At 33.8% G+C, this 26940-nt stretch overlaps 1 protein-coding gene across 1 annotated transcript in view; it reads left to right on the forward strand.

The window, feature by feature from the left end:
- The window catches only part of Osi17 (DUF1676 domain-containing protein Osi17), a 114554-nt gene extending 89416 nt beyond the window's left edge, over nucleotides 1-25138 (forward strand). Inside the window, exon 6 of the mRNA XM_072535526.1 lies at nucleotides 15767-25138. Within this exon, the coding sequence (XP_072391627.1) occupies nucleotides 15767-15911 (145 nt within the window). The 3' untranslated portion in view covers nucleotides 15912-25138. The remainder of the gene's footprint in view (nucleotides 1-15766) is intronic.
- Nucleotides 25139-26940: the final 1802 nt, after the last annotated feature.

Genomic DNA, 26940 nt, shown 5'->3' on the forward strand with positions numbered 1-26940 from the left:
TTGAATATCATGTTGGCTACCATATTCGCTATCGTGACTTTATTGATAGTAGCTCTAAATAACGATGTAGTTGATTTTCCATACCATTGCCTTAGATTTTTCAGCCATGATGTTCTTCTTCTACCAGGACCACGATTACCTTGGATCTTTCCCTGAATGATCAGATGTAAAACATCATATTTTTCAGGGTGTCTCATAATGTAACCGAAGTATTTCAGCTTGCGTTTCTTTATTATATTGACCAGTTGTGTTGTTTGGTTCAGCCGTCTAAGGACCTCCTCATTTCTAACTCTATCGACCCAGCTTATTTTCAGTAGTCGTCTGTATACCCACATCTTAAAGGCTGTCAAGCGTCTAAGGATAGCCTCAGTTAGAGTCCATGCTTCCACTCCATACAGCAGGACAGGAAAGATGTAGCAAGATGTCATTCGAACTCTAAGGTTAATGCTAAGATCGTGACTGCAAAGTACGTTTCTCATTTTTACAAAGGCAGCTCGGGCTTGTTCTATTCGGCTTTTAATTTCTGCGGTTGGATCCCAGCTCTCATTGATATTACTGTTGAGGTACACGAGTTTCTCTACTCTGTCCAGTGTGGCATCTCCGACTTTTATACCGTCATCCTGTATATAATTTTGTTTGCTAACTATCATATATTTAGTTTTCTTAACGTTGAGTTTTAATTCATACTGATCCACAAGTCTGTTTTATTTTGTTCATTAGATTTCGAAGGTCTTCTCCGCAATTAGCAAGCACTAACGTATAAGTAAAGGCGACAATATACAGCTTTGTCTCACTCCTCTTTTTATATTTATTTCATCCGACAGTTCTTGTTCAACCTTTATTCTTGCCACTTGATGCCAGTATAGATTTGTAATTATTCGTAGATCTTTATCGTCCAATCCATCTGTTTGTAATATTTGTAGCATTTTGTTATGTCGGACTTTGTCAAAAGCCTTTTCAAAATCGATTGCACAAATGTACACATTTTGATTTACATCTCTGCATCTCTGTAGAGATGCAGCGGCCGGTAAGGCCGGCTGTTAAACGCTGTTAAAGGCGTTTAGTTTTATTGAAGTCCGAATTTTTCTTCAAATTCGTAATTTTTTTATTTTTCGTCTTTTATCATGGGAAAATGTGTATTATAGTGGCAGTGTAAAGTTTTATATGCAGTTTAATAAGGTTTGAAAGAGATTTTGTTGAGAGCAGGCGGCGGTGTGTTTAGTCGGAAAAGAAGCCGGAAAATTTGTTGAAAAAAGTGAATTATACTCAATGTCATGTGTCAGTTTTGAAAAAGTAATCACTGTTTTTTATTTTTATGTCCTCTCTCATCTTACATCTCTCATCATAGTTAGTTTCATATTCTCCAGTACAGTTAACCAAATACCAACACCAGTACATTCAACCAACTTACTCATTTAAACGATTAATGGAATTCGTCGAAAACCTTTCGTTGTAGTAAAAGGCGCGGTAAACTGCACTAAAGTTCTCCATAATATTTTTAACTACTTACTTTGTTTAGAATATTTTTTCCAGCATTATCAGTTAATTTGTATAAAATTAGGAGCAAAAATTCAAATGGAATTTTAAATATTATTGTTTATTTGGCTTAAAATGAATGTATAAATATAATGGTTAATCTTCTGTACAATTATTTTGTAAATAACATTATAATAGTGTACTTACTGATATTTAAATTTATAAATCATCATCATCGTCACTAAATTCACTACCGCTATCATTATATAAATCTATATTCACAGGATTAATTTCACTAATTTTATTTTCCCGGATCTACCACTCTTCTATTAATTTTTCACATTTATTTACAGTTTTGGCCCATACTTCTGGAGTTTTAAAAGCTTCTTGCCACATTTCCCTTACTGCATCTTCACTGTATCCACTGCATCCAACATGTTTATCATAATACATTTTACATATATCCCAGATTTATTCAAAGGGATTAAACTGACAGTGATACGGCGGTAACCGTAGTACTTGATGTCCATAACTTGATACAATTTGGTCTTCTTCTTCTTCTTTCTACTTTATAAATAGGCTTTGTCTCTTGCTATTCGTACTATTCTATTTTATGTCATTCTTTCGATGTGTTGATTCCATTCCACTTTTCTTCTTTTAGTACACGCGTTTATTTCCTCTATACCACATCTCGCTCGTATTTCCTTACTTCTTACTCTGTCTTTTAGAGTTTGGTTTGTTATTTATCGTAAGACTTTCATTTCTGTTGTTTCCAGTAGTCTTTGTGTTTTCGCCGTATCTGCTCTTGTTTCCGCTGTGTATGTCATTATCGGTCTTATTGTTGATTTATATATCCTGGTTTTCGTTTCCGTTGTGAGGTATTTGTTTCTCCAGATTGTGTCGTTGAGACATCCTGCTGCTCTGTTTGTCATGTTCACTTGTTTTTGTACTTCTTCTTCCACTTTTCCGTAGCTTGACAGTTTTATTCCCAAGTATTCAGTTTCCATAACTTGTTGTATTATTTTGTTATTTACGACTAGTTTACATCGTTTCGGTTCCGCTGATATCACCATCGTTTTAGTTTTCTCTGTTGAGATCTTCATGTTGTATATGAGCGCCGTATCTTCGAATTCTTTAATTAATCTTTGTAGGTCATCTTCATTTTCGGCTGTTATTATGGCGTCGTCGGCGTAGCATATTATCCTTATTTCCTTTTCTCCCATTCTATATCCTTTTCTTTTTTTAACTTTCTTTATGATTTCATCCATTATCAGATTAAATATTAATGGGCTCAGTGAATCTCCTTGTCTAATGTCAGTTTCATATTTGATAGATTGCGATAGTTTTCCTTTACATCTTACCATAACTATGTTATCTTTATATATATTCTCAATGGTTTTTACTAAATCCAGTGATATTCCCTTTTCATATAATATATGTATCGCGTCCCGAATTCTCACTCTATCAAACGCTTTCTTCAGATCTATCAGACACATATATGCTGGTTTGTTGTATTCCAGCGACTTTTCTTTTATTTGTCTTATTACAAAAACTGTGCATGATCTTCCTGTCCGAAATCCTTACAATTTGTTCAACAATAAATACAATTTGGTCAACTATATAAACTATAAACTTTTCATTACGTTTCGAAATTTTTAGTAACTCTGATTTAAAGCGTATTCCGGAAAATTAATATTATTTTTAACTAACCAATTTTTTATGCTCGGTACGTTCCACGACTGTTTTGGTTGTTTCTCCAAAATCTCCGAATGGTAAGGTGCATTATCTAAAACTATAACTGATGGTTCACTCAGACTAGATAACAGCTTCTCCTCAAGCCATTTAACAAACATATCTGCATTCATGTTTTTATGGTAATCAGCAGATTTTGATTTAGAAGAAAAAATCAAATCCGCGTTTTCTATAAAGCCTTACATTATGGAGAACACCAGTGCAGTTTGCCGTGCCTTTTACTACAACGAAAAGTTTTCTGCGAATTCCGTTAATCGTTTAGAGGTGTAAGTTGGTTGAATGTATTTGTAAAGAAGATCTATTGATTTAATTGTGATAAAATTGTAAAGTGCTATATTTATATTCCATACTTTTCTCAAAAACTTTGTTTTTACGTAGTCTCAAAATATAGGTACATATTCGTATAAATACTTATTATATTTACACTTCGTTTTGAACGTATAATTGACAACAAAATATTAAAAATCATAAATAGTTTTTACTGTTATTTCATCAAAATAATTTAAATCGATTTACAATTTCCTGCCTTTCTATTTTACTGTTAATAACTTAAAACTCTCGCACATATTCATGTAAAAAGTAATGTACTATTTTGGACCGACAATAATAATTATAGCAATCACATGCTAAAGCTCAGTTAAATCCATTATACACCAATTTGTATAACGCTTTCTATAATTTTAAAATTTTCTTTAAATTCTATTATTTTTTTTTATTTAGAAATTACAGCCGCATCCACCATAATGGTTATTAGCGGCGGCTACAGAATTACAAAATTAGAGTTTATAAAATATTCCTATAGATTTTAAGAAATTTACAATATTACTAACTGAAAAATTAGTGCCTAATAAATTACTTAAACTGTTAGGTATGTTAAATGTAAGACGAAAATTGGCAAATCTATGGCATTCAATTAATAAATGGTTAACGGTTACTTGTACATTACATGTTTCACTAATAGGTGGATCACATTTGGACAGTAAATATGAGTGAGTAAGTTTCGTGTGTCCAATTCGTAATCTCGTTATCACCAATTGTTGTCTTCTGTTCCTAGTTGAGGGTTCCCAAGCTGTAACGTCATTTTTAATTTGCTTCAGTGATGTTTGAGAAGATTGCCATTCGTTTTTCCACTTGCACAAAACTTGATTTTTTATAAAAGCTTTTATATCACTCGCGGTATTTCGATTCTCGGCTTTTTCTATATCGGCACATTTAGCAATTTCACTCGCGCACTGGTCCGCACTTTCGTTGCCAGAAATGCCAATGTGGGATGGAATCCATATAAATATGATACTCCTAGAATTTTCTTGAGCCTTCATGAGTTCTAGTTTTATCAGTTTCTCAAGGGGACCTTTAGGATAGATAATAATTGAAAAATAATGACGTAAACACAAACGAAAGAAACGGTTTTAAGTAATTTCTAATAAAAATTTAACTTTTGAACAAAGAACTGTTTCAGTAAATAACAATTTAAACATTAAGGCAAAAAACGTAAATAAATGTTGTAACAAAATGACGCCTAATTAATGAAGACTTAAATCATGTGTCCGGAGTCCGGACAAACTGATTTTAATAAGAAATGTTTCTCCCTCGTGCTCGAACTATTGCCTGCATTCTCCTTAGCATGACTAAAATCAAATGAGAAGTGTTCTGTTAAGGAATAAATTCCCATTCCTCTAAAACGACTTCTTCTAACTAATTTAAGGTGAGAGGTGCAGGAACACGACTTCGTATTCTTCGCCGAAGCATGTCCCAAACATGTTCGATTAAGTTTGCGTCTGAACTCAATGCTGGCCAATCCATTACAGGAATGTTTCTTTCAGTGTTTACGTCATTTAAAAACTGTTGCGTGATTTCCGCACTATGAAGCTTGGCATATTAATAATGGCTATTTCTTCTTCATCTGTGAACACAGATTGCCCACCTGTTGTCTTAATCTTCCCTTCGTTGGTCAATCTGTGTTTTTTTTGCAGCTTTTTTTAGCGAGAATCCATTTTCCAATACATCATGCAGCACCTGATTACCGTGTTCTTTATTAACATTGCCATACGTTCTACTGCCTTATTTTCTTTTGTACGTTTTTCCCATTTTGACTGATAGTCTTAAATCTGTAACAAAAATTATAAATTATTTTCTGGAACGTACGTAACGTGGGGTTAGGTTGATAACTTGATAAGTGTCACCCCATTGAATATTATCCGCCATTTTAAAAATATCTGGCGTTAGTTAAAACGCTAGATACTTAAAATTACTATTGCCGTTTTTTCTCTACCATCAAAAGTACACAAACTATAAAAATAGGCGCCAAAAATTATGGTTGCAAAGCAACAGAACTTCTTTCCAATGTTCAATTGCAAAGTAACAACAATCACACGTATAACAATATATACACGTTCACATGTTCACGTTGTTGTTACTTAGCAATTGACATTGGAAAGACGTTCTGTTTTTTTATAAAAATTACTACATTTTAAAGCTATTATCAAGAGTTCGGATATGGTTCAATTCGAGTTCGAGATCTCAATCTGCCTACTCTCCTCACTTGTGACGTACCAGTATCTTGTTCTGTAGAAATACAAGAACCGTCAAACGGCACTGAAGTCTCAATCTGCCTACTCCTCAGTGTCGAGTGGTATTACCCTATGTAGCTGCTTTTATACCCTCAGATTAACCGTTCCCTTAGAGGACGGTATGCGCGGACTCGGTCTGAGCGGAATCATTTAACGCTGAAGCAGTAGCCACCATTTTGCCGATAATCTTTCAGCGTCATCGCGCGTGTTTAAGCTATTGGACTGTTTTTCAATTTCGATGGCTTCACTTCGCCATCGAATGCCATAGTCTGTAAACTAGTGCGCATTTCGATGCGCATCGCCCCGCCTCGAATTTTCCCATTGGCTCTTGACCTGGAAATCCCTATTTATCGCTCGAACGGCGCATATAAATATTGGGTCAGCCAGGTCAGTCCCTCACGGGCTCTCCGAGAGCTTAGTGCTCTCGGGGCTCTGCTTCCTGCATTTATTTTTCATACTCTGTGGCTGAGAATTGTTTCAACTTAACTTGGTGTTTTATTTCGACGAAGAAATTGTCATGTAAGAAATATCTTGCCTTTTTCAAGGCAAGACACCGAAGATAAATATTTTCCAAGTCCATAACCCGAAAATGCACTTAAGTAGGGGAGCTCTCGACAGTATATTCGAAGCCCTCTACAGAGCACCCGGAGACAACAGAAGGTGGTTAGACCCTTAATTGTTCCCCCGAGGTGACACACTAATAATACTCGATTGTAAGGGGCGGACGAAAGCGATGGTTTTTGCTTTTTTGAAATCTATTTTGCGGCCTATCTGAATATGATGTAGTGCTAGGGCTGAAGTAGTATCGGATTGTTTTTCAGATATAGAATGTTTTTAAATACGGTTATGGATTTGTCGGTTTGTCTGTCCTATGTATGTGCGTGGGCAACTGAAACACGGTATTTTGTAGACACCATGGTTTTTATTGGAAATTTGGTCTTTTACGGATTTGATAATTGAGTTTTTGAATATTTCTATTGATTTGGGTTTTGTGGTAGCAGTTTTGTCCCAAAAACAGTCGTAATCGCTGTTGGTTTAAACAAACTAGGATTGTGGATGCGTGAATTCGGTGATTCAAATGTTGCATTGATCTTACCAAAGTGGCACATAAAAATGGCAAGCGCGCAAAGCCAAAGACAAAGATGTGAAAAAGCTTTCCAGGATGGTTTTAAAAAAGAATTGGGACTCCTCATAGACATGCCAAAGCCCGGTAATGAGTGCAGTGATATTGATGAAAACACAGAAACCTGAAAAAACCACAAAAACTGAACCAGAAGCGAGAGCTCTCTAGCCCCCCTTCCGTTTGGTTCAGACATTAATAATGATTCAGAAAAGGATGTTTGTGTAGCCACAGATTCCTACGAACCACCACGTGACAGCGAACTTGAAGAACATAAAGATTAGAAAAAATATTGAATACGATCGTATTATTTCTAGTATTTTACATAAATTTATTCGTTTGGCCACAGACTATAACGAATAGCGAGGTTTGCTGAGGGAGTCCAGTGCTCAAATTGGACTGTAGAGTTATAGAATTGATGGAAATTATTGATGTTTATACATTACATTTATCGATGATTGCAATTTCTTAAGCTGACAAAGAATTATTACATTTGAAAAAAAAATTATTACCTACATTATGTTAATATTGTAACTGAAACATTTTGAATTTAGCACTTGTCATTTTCACTTTTGTTTGATAACGAATTTTTATTCAGAGAAGTTATTGTTCTAAATTTTTATAAATTTTATTCGCCATTTAGGATCTGTCGTTTAGAATATTCAAATTTTTAGATGATAATTCGGTAAATTTGGTCAACCATATTAGATTCACCATTTTGAATTTTTCAACTTTGGCATCAAACTCATAATCAGCTAAGTCAAAAACTTTACAGTTCCTATTTATGTTCAAATAAACTGAAATATATGAAATTTTGTTCGTCATATTGGATCGGACATTGTGCATTTTTTAGTTTGACACTAAAGTCGTAATCAGCAAGTTTGAAAACTTTATATGTAGTACACATTCATATCAATATACATTTAGACTTTTGGCCACGCTTTCAGCAATTCGTCCCACTGTGCTTCTATAAGATATATTAATACAATGTACTATGAAACTACCACAAATATATTCTTAAACAACAAGTAACACTTCTGGAAATACTCAACATTACATTAATATGATTTCTTTTAAATTAATTGTCGGTTTTACTTGTTATAATTTCCTTTGGATTAAGCGTTTAATGTAATTCTTTTTGCGTGTTAAACTTGAGAAATCTGGTTCCGGCTACCACTTAATTTAAATGAAAACCGGATGAAACAAATTTGACTACTTGGATTTAATATTTTTAATACCTTTTACTACAAGTTAATGTCTCACTTTCTAGAAATTCACTTTTATAAAAACAAAAGTGAATAAATACTATTTATGGTAAATAGGATAATCTATAATAACTCTTTAGTCGAGAGGTTATCAATACGAGGAAATTGAATTAACGTAGATAAAAGAAAATATAAAATATGACAGTAATAATATTACAATCGAATAATATTATGCAGTTACTATTTTTCTTCGTCTTTAAGTAAAGTTTTCATTATTAAAAGATCGTAATAATTACGACAAAGAAGCATTTTTAATGTTCTTTTTCTATCTTAATTATTATGAGACATAGACAGTTCTATTTCTCTATTGAGAAATTATTTCTTCTTCTTCTTCTTGATCTTTGAAAGCAATTCTGCTTGTTCATTGGCGGATTAATACCTGTATGGAAGGTTATCACTCCTTCTTAAAAAGGATGTCACACTACTTCTTCTGCCGATAGGTGACTTATCTTTTGCTATTTTGACGACTTGGATTTCCTCCATTCTGCTTATGTGGTTATTCTATTGTTTTTTTTTATTTTGTGTCCATTCATTTATATAGTGTACGTTACATTTTCTTCTAATATCTTTACTTCTCTTTCGATCTCCTCAGAGTATTTTCTGTAATTCTTCTCAGTACTCTCATTTCTACCGTTTCCAGTAGCCTTTGCGTTGTGGCTGTGTCGGGTCTTGTTTCTGAGGCATATGTCATTTTTGGTTTTACACTGGCTTTATAAATTCTTGACTTCATCTCAGTGTCAATGTGTCTGTTTCGCCATATACTGATATTAAAGCATCCTGCCAGTCTATTTGCTTTTTGTACTTGGTTTCTCATTTTTTTTATCCAGGTCTCCATAGCTAAACAGTGTAATTCCTAGGTATTTTATTTCCATTACTTGTTCAATTCAATTTCAATTTTAAATCTGATTGGTTCTTTGCTGAGTACTATTTATTTAGTTTTCTGTCATTTGTCAGATTGTCATATTAAATTCTTTTGCTCTTATGTTAAGTCTATGGACCAGTCATTGCACTATCTTCATCTTGGTCTATCAATATTGTGTCGTCTGTGTAACAGAGTACTTTTATTTCTTTGTTTCCCATTCTGTATACTCTTCCTTTGTTAACGCTTTTAATGATTTCATCCATGATTAAATTGAAGAGCATTGGGCTCAATGAATATCCTTGTATTATTGCAATGCCTTTTTCTATATTCTGACTTTCATTTTGTTGTTTCGGTAGATATTTTTGATAGATTTTATAATATTTAGGGCAGAACTCCGCCTGCAGTTTTGTTGGGTGAATCGAGTAACTCGAAAGAACTGTTGCCAGTCCCAAGCCCGGATAAAACCTGATAAAGGACGAGGGGGTCTACAGCCAGGTTAGCACCATACTGATTGATTTTAAAAGCATACAGCTCATAGAAACAGGATTATGCCTCGGAACAGGAGAATTATTTCTTAGAAATCATTTAAATTGACAATTTCATCAAAGAGGCTAAATTATCCGCCATTTTTATCTTCAGATCAGATATTTCTTCTCTGGCCTTTCTCGTGATAGAATTTTTACACTAATTCATTATAAACGCCACCTCATCAGAAGATGTAAAAAATGCAACAATCAATTATCAAAACAGAATGTAACCGCCTATCTTTCAGGACGAGACTGAAGGTCCACACGATTAAATAAAATTTGTGGATTCGTCTTACCTCCATTCTCGAGTACACGGAAGGCAACAAATTCTAATATGAAATTTTAATATACAATTAAATTTACCCTTCTTCTTCTTCTTAACATGCCATACACCAAAGTGCGTAGGCGACTCTCTCATTACTAGAATTCTGTTCTTGGCGGCGTGACACAGCTCGCCTGTATTGTGTATTCCTGTCCATTCTTTAATATTCCTTAACCAGGATAATTGTTTGCGGCCGGCTCCTCTCCTACCTTCGATCTTCCCTTGTAGGATTAACTGTGGTATTTCATATTTTGTTCCTCTCAATATGTGCCCAAGGTAACCAATCTTGCGTTTTTTAATTAATTCAAAGAGTTCTCTTTCCACGCCGGCTCTCTTAAGGACGTCATCGTTTCGAACTCTATCCACCCAAGGTATGCGCATCATTCTTCTCAATGACCACATTTCAAAGGCTTCAAGTTTGTTGATAGATGTTTTTTTCAAAGTCCACGTTTCCATGCCATAAAGCAAGATGGACCATATGTAGCACTTGACCATTCTGTAGCGTATTTCGAAATTTAGGTTTTGATTACATACCCAATAAATTTACCCAATCAATCGCAATCCAATCAAGAATTGTAAACCAAGTTAGAGATATACTCAACTATCCCAGCCATCGTTCAATACATATTGTTCTCCTAAGCACTGCCACTATCATTAATTAAACACAATAAAAAAGTTGTGTAGCTTCGACAAAATCACTGATCTGACCCTAACAGTATCCAGAACAGTATCTACAACAATTAAAATCATGGAGTGATACTGAATCTTACAGATCCATATCACTCCCAACACTCTGAACCAGGGGTTCCCAAACTTTTTTGTACCAAACCACCTTTTGTGAAATGAAAGCTTCTCGCTCCCCTCCTTAACAATAAACTACGAACAAAACAAAACAAATAAGTATTAAATTGAAAACAAAACGTTTATTTATACTGCCATAATATATGTCAATGCCGAATTGACTATCGGTATATAAATATAATTAAACACATATACCAAAACGCAACAGCCAGTGTTAGAGTGGGTGATCGTCAAACCCAGAAATTCCCGATACAACGTGGAGTACGCCATGGGGACACCATATCGCCGAAACTGTTCACTACGCTTTTGGAATATATATGTAAAAGGGCAAAACTGACCGACAAGGGCATAAACATAAACGAAGAAAAGCTTAGCCATCTAAGGTTTGCAGATGATATTGTACGAATAGCTGATAGGATAGATGAGGCCAAAGAACTTTTAAATCAGCTCTACCTTTTCTCGCTAGAAGGGGGATTGAAAATAAATATATCTAAAACCCAGATGATGACAAATCTTGTAGTCAGCGAAGATATATGCGTAGGAACAAGATCCATAGACCAGGTAATGGCCTATAAATACCTAGGTCATGAGATTCGCATAGGAAAAGATAACCAAACCGTTGAGCTTCTCCGTCGTATAAGACTGACTTGGGCAGCCTTCGGCAAGCTGAACCATATTTTCAAATCGTCTGATATACCAATATGCCTTAAAAGAAAAACGTTTAATCAGTGTGTTTTGCCAGTGTTAACTTACGGTGCGGAAACGTTGACCATGACAAGGAGAACAGTTCAAAAGATCCGTGTGTGTCAAAGGGCGATGGAGCGCGCTATGTTGGGCGTTTCACTACGAGACAAGATCCCAAATCGCCAGCTACGACAAAGAACAGGAGTGGCTGATGCAGTAGAGAGAGTAGCAACACTAAAATGGAACTGGGCAGGTCACGTGGCTCGAATGACAGATAATAGATGGACAAAGCGGATACTGGAATGGAGACCAAGAGATGATGCCTACCGAAGCAGAGGTCGTCCACCAACACGTTGGACTGACGATCTAAAACGTTGTCCTAGGAATTGGATGCAAGAGGCACAAGATCGAAATAGATGGAAAATTATGAGGGAGATCTATGTCCAGCAGTGGATAAGCGAAGATTGAATGATGATGATGATGATGATGAATATACAACAATATCAGTTTTCATAAAATACAAAAATTATTAATAAAAAAAAAATAGATTAGATTATTTAGTAAGATGAATGGGCTTGCATTTTCTTTACTAGTATGCCTGTTCGTGGCCGAGTTTTAGTAAATGCACAACGCAAGTCATTAGCAACATCAAGTTTATTCCGATACTTTTGTTTTAATTGCCACAACTGTTGAAAATGCTTTTTCGCACAAATAGGTGTTTGAAAAAGGCAAATATTAACGAAGAGCTTCCCGTGATACACAAGATACACTTTAAAGTACTTTAACCAAAATAAAGGTTTGTCCATTATATCAAATTTTGGCAGAGGAGTCATGTTTTATTTGCAAAGCATCTTGTTGAAGTGATGCAGACAGGGAGTGTATGTTGACATGGAATGAGTCAGTTGACATTTTCTAAATACTATCGTCACAAGAGTTTGGGAAGTATTTTTGGAACTCTTAAGTTAGGCTCTCCAAATAGTTTGATATCTGGATTTTCAAACTTGTGCCTATCCGTTCCGGATGTTGGCGATCATCTTAGCTATCCCAAATATACTTGCAACTATTCGAAATAGTCCGGTTTTAAACGTATTAAACCACTTCCCTAGGTTTCGAAGCTAAGATATTCTTCTTCTCTGGTTTTCTCTTTTCAAATGCCTTGCCCTGAAGAATGAGTTGCATTTATTGCATCTCTGTTCATTTCTCATAACATGTCCAAGATATTCTAATTTGCGCTCTTTGGTGTTGTTAGTGATCTCGCATTACTTGCCCATTCTACGTAGGACCTCAATATTAGTCACACGATTCTACCATGAAATTCGTAAGATGCGCCTGTAACACCACATCTTGAAGGCCTCGAGCTTTCCTAAAGAAGCTTCCGAGAGCGTCCATGCCTCTACTCGGTATAATAATCTAGAAAATACATAGCATCTGATGATAGATTTTGGTACTAAGTAGTAAATCGCGGCTTCTGAAGAGATACTTCATCTTTACGAACGCTCTTGCTTTCAAGGCTTGTCGATGTATAAAACAATGTATCCCAGTCACATCAGTATTTTTCTCTCTTACTAGTTGCACAAAGCCTGAGCGAGAACCAAGCATTGAAGGCACGTCATCCGTACATATACCAATCAGTTTTTGCCAAGAGAGTTCATGTTTGTCAAAAAAGTCTGACACTAGTTTCATAACATTAATAGCTTTTGTCGTGGTCTCCACGACAGTGTATAGTACGTTCTAGAAAAGAGTCTAGCTCGTAAAATCGGTAAGATAGTTTCGAAACAAATTCAGATTTCTGCTTTAATCTGGAGCCTTCTAAAAATTGCCAGACATGACCAAACGATGATAAAGATGTTAAAGAAGACATGGGGAATCTAAAATTTGCATTCCACGACATGTCTATTCATCTAGGCAGAAATCCTAACGAATTTGTTTCTCTTACTCATACAGAGTAGATCCGAATAAAATGAAAAAGACAAAAAAGATTTGATTTCACGTTCAAAGCGTCTATGTATCTACTGATACGTATTTTGACTTAATAAGTCTCATCAGAATAGTTATTCATAGCCGTTCTTAACGTGAAAAATAAAATTCTCTGTCTTATTAGAAGCAATAATAACATGGCTTCGTTATGAACGCAATAGCGACATCTGATAGAAAAATCGGTAAGATAGTTTCGAAACAAATTCAGATTTCTGCTTTAATCTGGAGCCTTCTAAAAATTGCAAGACATGACCAGACGATGATAAAGATGTTAAAGAACACATGGGGAATCTAAAATTTGCATTCCACGACATGTCTATTCATCTAGGCAGAAATCCTAATGAATTTGTTTCTCGTACGCATACAGAGTAGATCCGAATAAAATGAAAAAGACAGAAAAGATTTGATTTCACGTTCAAAGCGTCTATGTATCTATTGATACGTATTTTGACTTAATAAGTCTCATCAGAATAGTTATTCATAGCCGTTCTTAACGTGAAAAATAAAATTCTCTGTCTTATTAGAAGCAACAATAACATGGCTTCGTTATGGACGCAATAGCGACATCTGATAGAAAAATCGGTAAGATAGTTTCGAAACAAATTCAGATTTCTGCTTTAATCTGGAGCCTTCTAAAAATTGCAAGATATGACCAGACGATGATAAACATGTTAAAGAAGACATGGGGAATCTAAAATTTGCATTCCACGACATGTCTATTCATCTAGGCAGAAATCCTAACGAATTTGTTTCTCGTACTCATACAGAGTAGATCCGAATAAAATGAAAAAGACAGAAAAGATTTGATTTCACGTTCAAAGCGTCTATGTATCTATTGATACGTATTTCGACTTAATAAGTCTCATCAGAATAGTTATTCATAGCCGTTCTTAACGTGAAAAATAAAATTCTCCGTCTTATTAGAAGCAACAATAACATGGCTTCGTTATGGACGCAATAGCGACATCTGATAGAAAAATCGGTAAGATAGTTTCGAAACAAATTCAGATTTCTGCTTTAATCTGGAGCCTTCTAAAAATTGCAAGACATGACCAGACGATGATAAAGATGTTAAAGAAGACATGGGGAATCTAAAATTTGCATTCCACGACATGTCTATTCATCTAGGCAGAAATCCTAACGAATTTGTTTCTCGTACTCATACAGAGTAGATCCGAATAAAATGAAAAAGACAAAAAAGATTTGATTTCACGTTCAAAGCGTCTATGTATCTATTGATACGTATTTTGACTTAATAAGTCTCATCAGAATAGTTATTCATAGCCGTACTTAACGTGAAAAATAAAATTCTCTGTCTTATTAGAAGCAACAATAACATGGCTTCGTTATGGACGCAATAGCGACATCTGATAGAAAAATCGGTAAGATAGTTTCGAAACAAATTCAGATTTCTGCTTTAATCTGGAGCCTTCTAAAAATTGCAAGACATGACCAGACGATGATAAAGATGAAAGAAGGCCATTCGGTAGAGTGCCTCTCTCAATTTTTGTTTTGCGTTCAATACTTTATAATTTTTAACTAAATAAGTTGAGGAGAGGAGAAATGTTTATCTTAGGTTGGTCACTTAGAATAATATCTGTATTTTTTAATTTATTAATTTCCATAGATTCTAATAATGATAGCTCAATGCTTTAATTTTAAATGTGAAGAATTTTAAATTGGTTATTTAAAGAATGATTATAATCTAGAAGGTAAAGATCGTAAGTAGAATCTGTTTTTCTATTATTGAAAGCCCTTTTGTGTTCTGTCATCCGTTGTTAAAGGTTCTACCAGTTTGACCGATGTAAGTTTTTTGCAGTCGCCACATTTAAGTTTGAATACACCACTGTGTAAGTGCCTTTTTCTTTTGTTCTTGTTGTTCTTAATATATTTGCTTAAGTTTTTGTTTATTCTGAAAGCTGGCGTTACTCCTTTCTTTTTTATGTGTTTAGCTATTTTCGTGACGTCTTGCCTGTATATGTAATTGAGCAGAAAGTACTGGGTTTTTTTTGCTGTTAGTGAAAATACGAATTTCCACCATGATAAAAATGGATCCACCATGGATAAAATTAACTTCCATCAAGTAACGGACGAATTCATTAAATATATAAAATGTAGAAACTGATAAAAAACTTATAAATCCTGATTTATCTTATTCGTATAGAATTAAAAAAATAGGTAGATAAAAGATTTTTTTAAACACACTGAATATTTGCACACCATGAAAGTTTCAAAATAAATTTAAACTTTTTCTGGTGTTTTTTGTACGATTTTACAATTTTACCGATAAAATTATAATTTAATTTGCGGTGTTGTATAGTTTTATCAATAGTGTGATTATTTCGCTAGTAGCTCTTTCTAAATTCCTGTATAATATTAAGCATTGTATTTATAAATCTTTGTTTTTTAGGGATCCGAAAGAATTAAAGAAACCTACTTCGACGAATGCAGCTGTGATTCGATTCTACAAATACGTACAAGCGGCCAGAGATGGACAAGATCAGAGAGACTGTATCCGATTATATCCTTCGTGCATTATTAATACTGAAGTATAAAATGACAACCTACATCTAAACATTTTTGTAATACAAAGACAAACAGATACACTATAAGATTTATACGGATAGTGATAAACTTCTTGTGTAATAATTATTTTATCGTGGATCTAAAAATAGGTGGTTTTAAGTGTATAGATTGTTATCCATTATATGTCTATTGTTTATTTTTTTAACTAAAAAAAATACTTTCATTAATACAAAAAAGCATTTACCAAATAATGTGTTTTTACGTCACATAAACACATGATCTTTATGCCGTACTTGACTGGTTTGGCTTTGGTGTACATTCTGAAAGGGCAAAAGGTTATCTACCTTTAAACCCAACCAGCATCTCGTCCACTGTAAGATATTCGGAACAGGTGTAGTTTGCTATACTGTTTGATACGAAGCAGTTAAATAAATAGGACATTGTTGCAAGCCGATCTCCATTCACCTTCATTTGCTTTGCTCTCTTATTTCATAATTGTCAAATCTTATTGCTGCGAGAAGAAATAAGAACCGTTATTTGGACATTGAAACACGAAAAATTGGCCTACCTAAAACAATTGTTAAAAATAATGAATCCACATTCTCAAGATTAGACTTTAGTACACATAAAGGTATAAAAGACCCAAAAAACCCTTGAGTTCACCTCCGTTTAAATGGTCAACAAATGTATAAGTATCCTCATAATTCACATTGAGCTCGGTAATTTTTTTATTTGTGTACTCTAGAGTTATAAGAAGTGACCAGGATTCAAGTGGACTGGATGGTTTTGTTTCTAAGACAGGTCCACGAAGACCAGGAAGGTGTATCATAAAGGCGGGTACACATATGCGAGCAGAACTGTTCGCGAACCGTTTGTGAACGCTATATTCGTTAATTTGTACGACGGGACGAACCGCTTACGAGCTGATCTTTCGTTGCTCGTCAGGAACCACAGCCTGTCGGTTTTTGGGACGAACACAAAGAATGCTCGCAGTTAAATTTGGACGGTGTTCGAGACTATAAATTGTTTCTGCTAAGTGTGCGATGAGATCATTCGGTTAAACAAAATTGCTGAACGAGCGCGACTTATTCAAAAGTAACGAGAGAAATTAATAACAGATAATGTAAACAAAATACCGAAATGTTTGGAATAACGAAGTAAATTAATTCTCGGTTTGTTATTAGATACTTAGGGTATTGGATAGCCTGAACATAAACATATTTTCAACGAACTCTTCGCGAACAGCTCACGAGCAGTTCGCAAACAGTTCGGCTCGCATATGTGTACCCACCTTTATGTTCTGTACGCGAATTTTTGATGGTGCTAGAGCATTTTTAGCCCACATGTTGTTTTACATTCGTCGCTTTATAAGTCTGAGTCTGTGTCGTAATCGGAGTGTTTACTTTAACTGTCAGTATCACTGTTATTAGAGTCCCTAGAAGTGTCAATATTCTCGATTGGCTCCTCCAGGGATTCGAGAAAGTCAAAAACATTATCATTTGTCAACGTACTTCCGCTAATTCTTAAAGCCATTTTATTGTATTATCAAAAAATGATAATGTAACTACTACGGTGGTGTCAAATCGGACCGGAAATCAACAGCATATGTGCATTATCCGATTGATCGTTAGTTTGTTCTAAGCGGCATGCTAAACTACGTACTTAATTGGGAGAATACATGGAATAATAAGGTCGTTTGCTAAACTGTCTACCAGTGGCGCACCAAATTTCAATTCCTGGGGTCAAATTTGACCCCACGATAGTAGTTTAGGGTTAATATTGATTTCAGTTTTTATTTTTAAATCCCTTAATTAATTTTTGACTAATAAAGGACATTTGTCATTAGGCATCTCCGTGAGTATATACTAAGTAATACCTATGTTCCTCACAAGAAGTTTATCATTGGTTGGAGTCATTTTCACTTCCCTTTTAATTAAAAACAAAGTTCAAACAATAAACAAATATTGATGTAGTCTTGAAAATAAAGAATAAACATAATTTTGAACAACAAATTCAACTTTTAAATGTCGACTTATAGTAGACAGATTTTGCCAAATATTTGATAAGTTTAAGTTGGTAGGTTCTGACAAATATAAGGTATGTAAGGGTTGATTGAAAGGTAATTTTATGCAATATTTATTATTATTATATTTTAATACATAAAACATGTTAGTTTCAGTAAATAATCATAAATAGATTTTAGAGTTTTGTCAATTTTGACTCTCAATTTCTCTTCTTTTAAATTTTTTTAAATATCTGTTCTCTAAAATCAAAATTAAATTTAAACCTATTATTGTTTGACGTTTCGATTTCCACTCGTTTTGGAAAAATGGTCGAAAAAGATTTTTAAAAAAGATTGTTTAAAAAATTCTGCTAAGATGTATAACCAAGTTGTTTTTAGGTTATCTTTTCAAAATTGATGGTTGACATATTTGGTCTTAATCTTGTAGGTAACAGCATGCTTATGGTTAAATAGGATGCATCAACAATAACGAATAATCAATTAAATTCACCCTGGAATAAGAAAACAATAATTCACTTTTATGAATGCTATAATATATAAAAGGCTTATCTGAAAAACTAAAAAGGGTAGGAAAAAAGTACAACATCATAAAAACATTCAAAATAACCAGCACACTAAGATCTATCCTATCCAAAACCAAACCCCGCAATACTCAAAATAAAAAAGTGCATTTATAAAATACCCTGTGCAACAAATTTTATATGGCAGAATGGGAGAAACATATGCGACATGGGAGAAACAGCAAGACCAATAAGTGTCAGAATAATCGAACATGAAACATACATCAAGAATACAGACTTCGACAAAACCCAGATATGCCAACATGTCTAGGACAACGAGAAAGAAGGACAACACATGGAAAAGAGATAAGTTAAAGAAGCAGCTCTCATCCTACTTAATGAAGAAAAACGTGTAGCACACTCATCAGCAGAAAGTAGCAGACTTTGGTTGCCAATACTAAAAGAAGAAGTCAATAACAAGAATATACCAACAATAGCAGAGAAATAAATAGTCACATAAAAGAATAGAAATATGGATAAGTTTTGTCTTGGAATAACACCAAAGTATAATTTACAAGTAAAACAAGCAAAAGCAGATAATGTTAGAAAAACATTATGATTTAAACTGGAAGATTATTGAAGAATTAAGCTATTTTAAGCACGTTCTAGAACGAGAAAACTTTGGAAAACATGCACCTGCAGAAAAAGTTCATAAAAACTAGTCTATCTAGTTTAGTCTATCCAGACTAAAAATCTAAGTGTTTGTAACATTGAATAAGAAAAGACTTAATTCCCCCTTTCTTGTATATACATATTTCTATTTTTCAGCAAAGTCCATCAATTAAAAGATTTTTAATTAGACGTATCTTATATAAAATTCACTTTTTTTATGATATCTTTTGATATTTCTAGAATTTTTTAAATATTAAAATTTTTTTATTAATGTTCCCGACTTATTTGAGAGGGGGTAAGTTAATTATTATTACATGGGAAGAGAAAGCGGGCATGGCACAAAAATCAAATAAGCAGTAAATACGAAAAAACTTCCTGTATTGAAAACTATCCAATATTTAACACAATTCTAATTACTTACCACTGTATAGAGCTATTAATCACTGATAACTATTGATACAAAATTTAATGAAGGCAACTATCAGAGGACAGAAAATAAATATTTATTTATTGGAAATATCTGGTTTTTAGACAAAATTATTATTTTAGAATTATTTATTATGATATAAACAATACAACACAAAATACCAAGATAAAACGCAATAAATCAAAGTTCTTCGGATTCATCTTCACCTTCTGCAGTTGGCCATAAGGTGTGTAAATAAGGAATTATAAAATATCTTACATCCAGGAATGTTCTCATCCAAGTAGGGTGCAAATTTCAATAGATGTTCTAATTCCTTTTTCTTAATCGGAACTCTGACTTAAGGATAGGCCAAGTTAACAGGTAGTGACTCTACTTTGGTGCGTATAGAAACATCAAATGTATGGTGAACAATTCCATCAATAAATTCATGAGCTACCATTTGACCTTTTGCCTAAGAGTGACACGAAAAATACATAAACTTGCTGATAGAAAAAGAAACTTTTCGTTCTTTGGAAATATATGCCTATCTAGTGATCCAAGTAATTAAACATTTTTTTTTGTAGTATCTAGTCCACCAAGACTTACAATCTTTGATAATACTATTATCATTTTGGATTAGATGAACAGTAAAACTTCTTTTAGTACTAGCAGTTATAATGAGTTCTACATACTCTTTTAATGTGTAAATCCTATCAGCCTTTTTATTGTTATCTTTGCTTCAGCAAAGTTACGGTCACAAGACATGAACGAGTGACCACAAATAGGATAGTACTGGTTCACCGTATCAAATCTTCTGGGGTTTGTTAAGGCTCTGGTGAACCTTAAAACTGTGTGGTTTTTCTTTTGACCTCCAGCTCCATCAGAGAAAATATGAAAGTGTTTCACTTACTCAGATACATATGTTTTAATATAATCCATTATGAAGGAACAAACCTTGTTAGGGCTCTTTTTGCCTAATCCTTCCTGATATCGTAGAAGTAGCTTTTACCTGTTTTAAGATCATGTATGAAAATGTATCTTGGATTAGTGTTACTGGTAGAAGTAGATTTTGTATATAGTCAATGCATATTCCTCCTACCGATAGATCCACTTTGGTAAGGGCCTCTAAGTTATTTATTTTAGCAAAAAACTTTTTTGGTTGACGTACATGCACCATCTTTTCAGCTATTGCTACCCTCTTAGCATTATCACTCAAATATTAGGACTTTTTATTTTTAAATCTAGTTTATTGCATTTACTGCAGGTGTCAATCTGAGGCCTGCCGAAGCGTAACTGATAGAAGTCGGTGAAGACAGCTCTATAAAATCCATATTTAACTGGAACATCTAGAAATTTTTCCTAAAATAACGAATGCATTCTTTTTATATTTAGATTTTCGTTCAAATATTTCACTTCGCGTCCAGTGTAGTGTGTTAGTTTGACAGAAAATGACTCAATATGGGCTTTTATACTATTTAATATTTCTTCAGGTTTTGCATTAGCTGGTTTTTGTTTACCTCTCATGTCAACAGGTACTTGTCCTTTTTCTAAAAGCTCAACCGACCTACTCTGTGTTTCGTTATAGCATGCACACTTATAAGTGCAGATTTACAAACAGAATAAACTCCTGTACTGTTGGCACTCTGTACAAAAATAAATATTCATGTGGTTTTCTCCTGTTATCTTCAGTGTTTTGTCTGGGACGCCGTCGACCAACTGTCAATATTTCAATAAGAAACTGAAGATGAGCGAGAATTTTTGTTTTCTAATTTATAAAATTTTGTAAAAATCTCTTCTCTTCATTCACAAGGAATCGCAAGAAAGCATTTCTTCTTACATCTACAATGTAATAAATCTAGTAAGAATTAAATATTTAACAAAATTTGAGGTTATAACAACATACCTGCATGGTTCTCCAATCGTTTTGCTTGGAATAGTATTACTTTAATAATCAGTATACTGTTGTCCAGATTGTCTTGATTTTTTATTGCTAACTGCCTTCCACTACTCTGGATTTCGCCTTTTTTTAATTTTTAATTCGAGATTATCATCTTGTACACCTTCCATAGTGACGAATAACAAATGTATATTGGGACGAATAGACATGCGTTGTAGCTTTTGTAGAAAAAGTACAGGACTTGCCCGGTTTTTCCACAATACTATAATTTCTAATACACATAAAAGCATTATTAGTATAAGGATATGTCCGGTTTCTATACAAAACGGCGCGTCTTCATACTTATAATGGATTTGTATTAAAATGTCAAAAATGTCTATTTATGGACATATGCGCTTTCTCTTCTCACCAATTCGATTGCAAAAACTTTGCTAAAAGCTTTATTTTACATTCTACATTGGTTGAAACATATTGACATACTAAATCTATTTACTGATTTTTACTGAATTAACAACTGAAAGTCTGGTCTAGTAATTTTATTAGTCATTTAATATTAGATAGGAAGTAAATATACATGTTATGAAAATAAATTAAAAAGATTTATATAACTTGTCGCTTTGATTACAAGTGCCAAAACTGCAAATAATTCATAATATTCATTGGTTTTGCTCTTGTGATCGAATAAGATGTGAATTAGTTTTATAGATCTAAGGGTTTGGGTTATGGTACTTATTTCTTAACTAGCGTTTATGTTGTTTTAGTTCAGTATAACCTTTGATTGCTTGAAACCCGTAATATCGGTAGTAATGAGCAATCCAAATCAGCAAAAATAAACCGATCCTAACCAGTAGGAACTGCTTTAATGAGTACTGTTATATATCAATAAAAAATTTTTACTCTAGTACAAAATAATTATATATTTCATATTTAATAAAATAGTTACAAGAACGTCCTTATGACGATTTTATGGCAGAATAGATTATTTTCAATATAGCGGTTCCCATTATGTAAATAAAGACAGTCTTATATCCATTCAGAATATTTTTAGCATTTCTTAAATGGTAGATATATTGTATATGTTACGGATAATAATGTAAATTGGACATTGACGTTAAAGACCGGGAATTGTCCAGTTTCCCTGGTTATTAACGCAATGTCCGGCATTTAACGACAATGACATTAGCTATTGGCCACTGTTGTAAAAAAAACACCTTAAAATTCGAGTTTTCGTAATTAACTTCTTCTTCAAGTGCCATCTCCGCGGCGGAGGTCGGCAATCATCATAGCTATTCGGACTTTTGAGACGGCTGCTCTGAAAAGTTCATTTCATGTACATCCGTACCACTCTCTCAGGTTGCGCAGCCATGACATTCTACGCCTTCCTATGCTTCTCTTTCCTGGGATCTTTCCCTGCACAATCAGTTGGAGCAAGGTGTATTTCTCTCCACGTGTGATATGTCCGAGATATTCGAATTTTCTTGTTTTAATTATATTTAAAACTTCTATTTCTTTATTCATCCTTCTCAGAACCTCTTTGTTTGTGATGTGTTCTGTCCACGATATTTTCAGAATTCTTCTATACACCCACAGCTCGAATGATTCCAGTTTTTTCATTGATGTCGCATTCAAGGTCCAAAATTCCATTCCATAAAATAAAATCGAAAAAACATAGCACCTCGCCAACCCTTAGTTCCAATTTTAAATCCCTTGTACATAGCACTCTTCCAATTTTTTTGAAATTTGCTCTAGCCTTTTCTATTCTGATTTTGATCTCCTGGGTGTAATCATTTGTGGAGTTAATCATTGTTCCCATATACGCATATTTGTCCACTTGTTCGACGCTGGTTCCGTTTATTAGAAGATTCTCGTTATTTCTTTGAGTTTTCGATATTCTCATAAATTTCGTCTTCTTTTCATTCATTTTTAGACCATACTCTTTTCCATACTCCGCTATTCTGGACACCAGTCTCTGAAGATCTTCAATATTTTCGGCTAAGATCATAGTGTCGTCCGCGTATCTAATGTTGTTAATGGGACCTCCATTTACCTTTATTCCAGCTGTTTCACCCTCAAGAGCGTTTTTCAGGATCTCTTGGGAGTTGGCATGTAGTCAATCTTCTTTGATTTCAGCATTAACTGTTTATGTCGTACTTTATCGAATGCTTTATTACTATAGTCAATAAAACAGTATATATCTTGATTGACGTCGAGGCATCTTTGTATCAGTATATTAAGTAAAAAAAGAGCTTCACGCGTTCCTAGGTCTTTGCGAAAACCAAATTGTGTATCATTAGCACATGAGATATCAAGCTGATGGTGCGGTAATCGCTGCATTCTCTTGCGTTTTTTTTGCGTAGACAAATAAAAATTGACATTAACCACTCTTTGGGTAATACGCCTGAACTATAAATTTGGTTCAAGTGTGTCACTAAAACATCAATGTGCTTCTCATCTAGAATTTTTAGTATTTCTATAGGAAGCATGTCAGGTTCAGGGCTTTTCCCACTCTGCATTGTTTTTAATGCGTGTAATATTTCTTCTTTTGTAATATATGGACCTATTTCTTCTGACGTAAGTTCTATGTGCTCCAGATCTCCTCTTTCATCATCGAACAATTCGTCGATATATTCTGCACATCTTTGTATTTTCTCGTCCAGAATACTATAGTCCCGTGTCTACCCAGAATTGCACGAGTTCGATTTTGTTTTCTTAGTCCTGCCAGTTCTTTAACTTTCTTGTTTAGGTTAAACAGATCATATTTATTTTGAAGGTCTTCGATCTCTTTGCATTTCTTTTCAAAGTATTTTTCTTTTGCCTGCTTTATCATCTTCCTGATCTCGTGGTTTAACTCTCTGTATTTATTGTTGTCTTTGTTTGTTAATTGTCTCCGTTGTTCCATCGAATTGAGTATCTCGTCATTCATCCATTCTTCTTTTCTTCTTGTGGAAGTCTTTAGTATTTCTTTACAGGGTTCCAGTAGACAATGTTTTAGTCGATCCTAGTATTCGTCAATATCATTAGTGTTTGTATTCAATTTGCTGCAGTTCACATGCAGTTCATGTTGGAGGCATTCTTTTACTTTAGGTTCTTTAAGTTTTCTTGTGCCTATTGTAGGGATCATTTGATGTCTTTTAATATTTTTAAGGGTGAGTGTAAGCTTGGCGATAAGTCAATGTTGACATTGACTAAACAATGATAGAAATGTTATCAATAATTTAAAATTATTATTAATGTCCAGTTTTTATGTACAATAACCTTAATATCCAGCCATTGTCGACAATAACTAATTCAACAGGCCATTGTCGATATTGACCGGTTAATAACGTTATTGACCGGATTTACGTTATTGTTCGTAACATATAAGATATAATTTAAAATCTAAACAAAAAGTTGTACACTAAATTTGTTTTATAGATAAAAAATCAATTGCACTCTTAACTCAATGTAATCTGCAAAATAATTCTGTAATTTCATAAGGCATAGGTGCCATTTTTTCTATACGTTAACTCATGGTAAAGGCACACTTTACCATAAAAGAATAGTTAGTGTTAACTAACAGAGTTCTGGACAAATAAGGGAAAATCAGGACCTAGTGTTATTATAAACTATGACACAAAGTAGTCAGCATTATATTTATTTTGGGTTAGTTTTAAGTATTTATTTATTTATTTAATAATTTGTTAGCTATTTATTTCCGTAATAACAGTAATTGTTTTTATGTAAATACATGTGATACCTAATTATAATAAAGATACAAAATAAAATATTGTTTAATTATTTTCGTGCATGCATATGACATAAGAGCTATGTGGAACGAAGGATAGAGCTGTTAAAAAGGGAAAAAGAGTTAGAGAAAACCGAGAAGATATAAGATAGGCTGTGTGGCATAGGACTGGGAATAGAAATTTTTTGTTATAAAGATACAATGAACAGAAATGAGTGGCGAAGAAGAGCAAGAAACCTCTGAAAAGACAAACCTGAGGAAGAAGAAGAGGTATGCGTCTTAATGCCCAGAAATTAAAGTTAAGTTAAAAAATAGAATAAAACAGTTGTTTACGAAAAACATAAGGCACAAATAAACTTGAGGGTAGCCATAAACGTACCTACAAATAAAAATGCTACTTTAATATTTATATAACAGCATTGAAAATAGAAACAAAACAGGAACAAAAGCAATCCATTGACAAATTCTGGAAAATAGTGAACACTTTTACAGGGCGATGAAAGAATATTAAATTAACGGATATAGCAAACAAACTAGAAGTTCTCATTTGAATTAAATTAATATTTTTTGGAAACTAGTGGTAAGAAGAGTTCTTTGTACTTGTGTAGAAGGCCCTTAAACATACCATAAATAATCAGTCTACCATTAACATAAGTGATTTCAATGCCAAAGTTAACAAAAGCAGACTAGGAGTCATTATTCGAAAACACGACCTAGATGGGAGAAATGAGAGAAAAGTCCAATTTTGCTGGTAGGAACATTTGACTATTGCCAGCACGTGGTTTGTAATTCCTCCCAGATGACTTTACTCATGAAAGTCATTAGTAGATACTGCCAACAATATTATTAGAAATCAAATAGACTTCATTCTCATCAAAAAAAATTTACAAGAATAGCTTCACTTCGGCAAAGATCTACTCAGGTCTTATCAAAAGAGATTTTATATTATTACACCCTAAAAGACCCAGTAGTTCGTCAGAACGTTAGGAATGCAATGAGAGAAAAGCTAAAAACCGCCACACAACAAAAACAGAGTGTACAATAAAAATTAAGTTATATCAAAGGCGTAGTGCTGAATCCAAGAAAATTATATCTGAGAAAAATAATATAAGTAAAGAATAAGATATGGAGGATATTCTACAGATGATGCATCAAATAAGTTTGATTAAGAAGAATAACGTGAGGAAATACCAAGAAATCAACAGAATAATCAAGACAGAATTAAGAGGATTTAAGGACATATGAAAGCAAGAAAAATGTAAATTAATCGAGGAGCTTTAAATAAAAGACGATCATATAAACATCTATTGAAATATTGGAGAAGCTACTGGTAAATATAAGAGGATACTGACAACGTGACAACCCTCCTAATAGACAAAGACGGGAATGTGGCGACGACAGTTAAGGAGAAGATGATCACGTAGAAGGTGTACACCGAAGAACTTTTCCGGGACTACCAAGGCAACCCTCCAAAAATAAATTTTATGACCGGCTCGTCAATATTAAAGAGTAACGTGAAAGTAGCGTCGTCTAAGTATAATAAAGCCACAAGTCCGGACGAAATATTAGCCAAACTTATGAGAGTGGGCAAAGTAAGCACAAAGTAGTTAAGTGAATTGTTCAACATTATCTACGATTCAGGTAACACCCCAGAAAAATGGCTGTTGTCAACATTTATAGCAGTTATATATCCGCGAAAACATGTGGGGAGTCTCAGATTATCAGCCTTTTTAACATATTTTTCTTAAAAACATACATACCCAGATTTACAAAAAATTACTGAAAAATGCAATTCGGATTTCGCGATTCCACAGGTACACAAGAAGTAAATGCACA

This window comes from Diabrotica undecimpunctata, chromosome 6, assembly GCF_040954645.1.
Source record: "Diabrotica undecimpunctata isolate CICGRU chromosome 6, icDiaUnde3, whole genome shotgun sequence".
NCBI classification, from domain to species: Eukaryota; Metazoa; Arthropoda; class Insecta; order Coleoptera; family Chrysomelidae; genus Diabrotica; species Diabrotica undecimpunctata.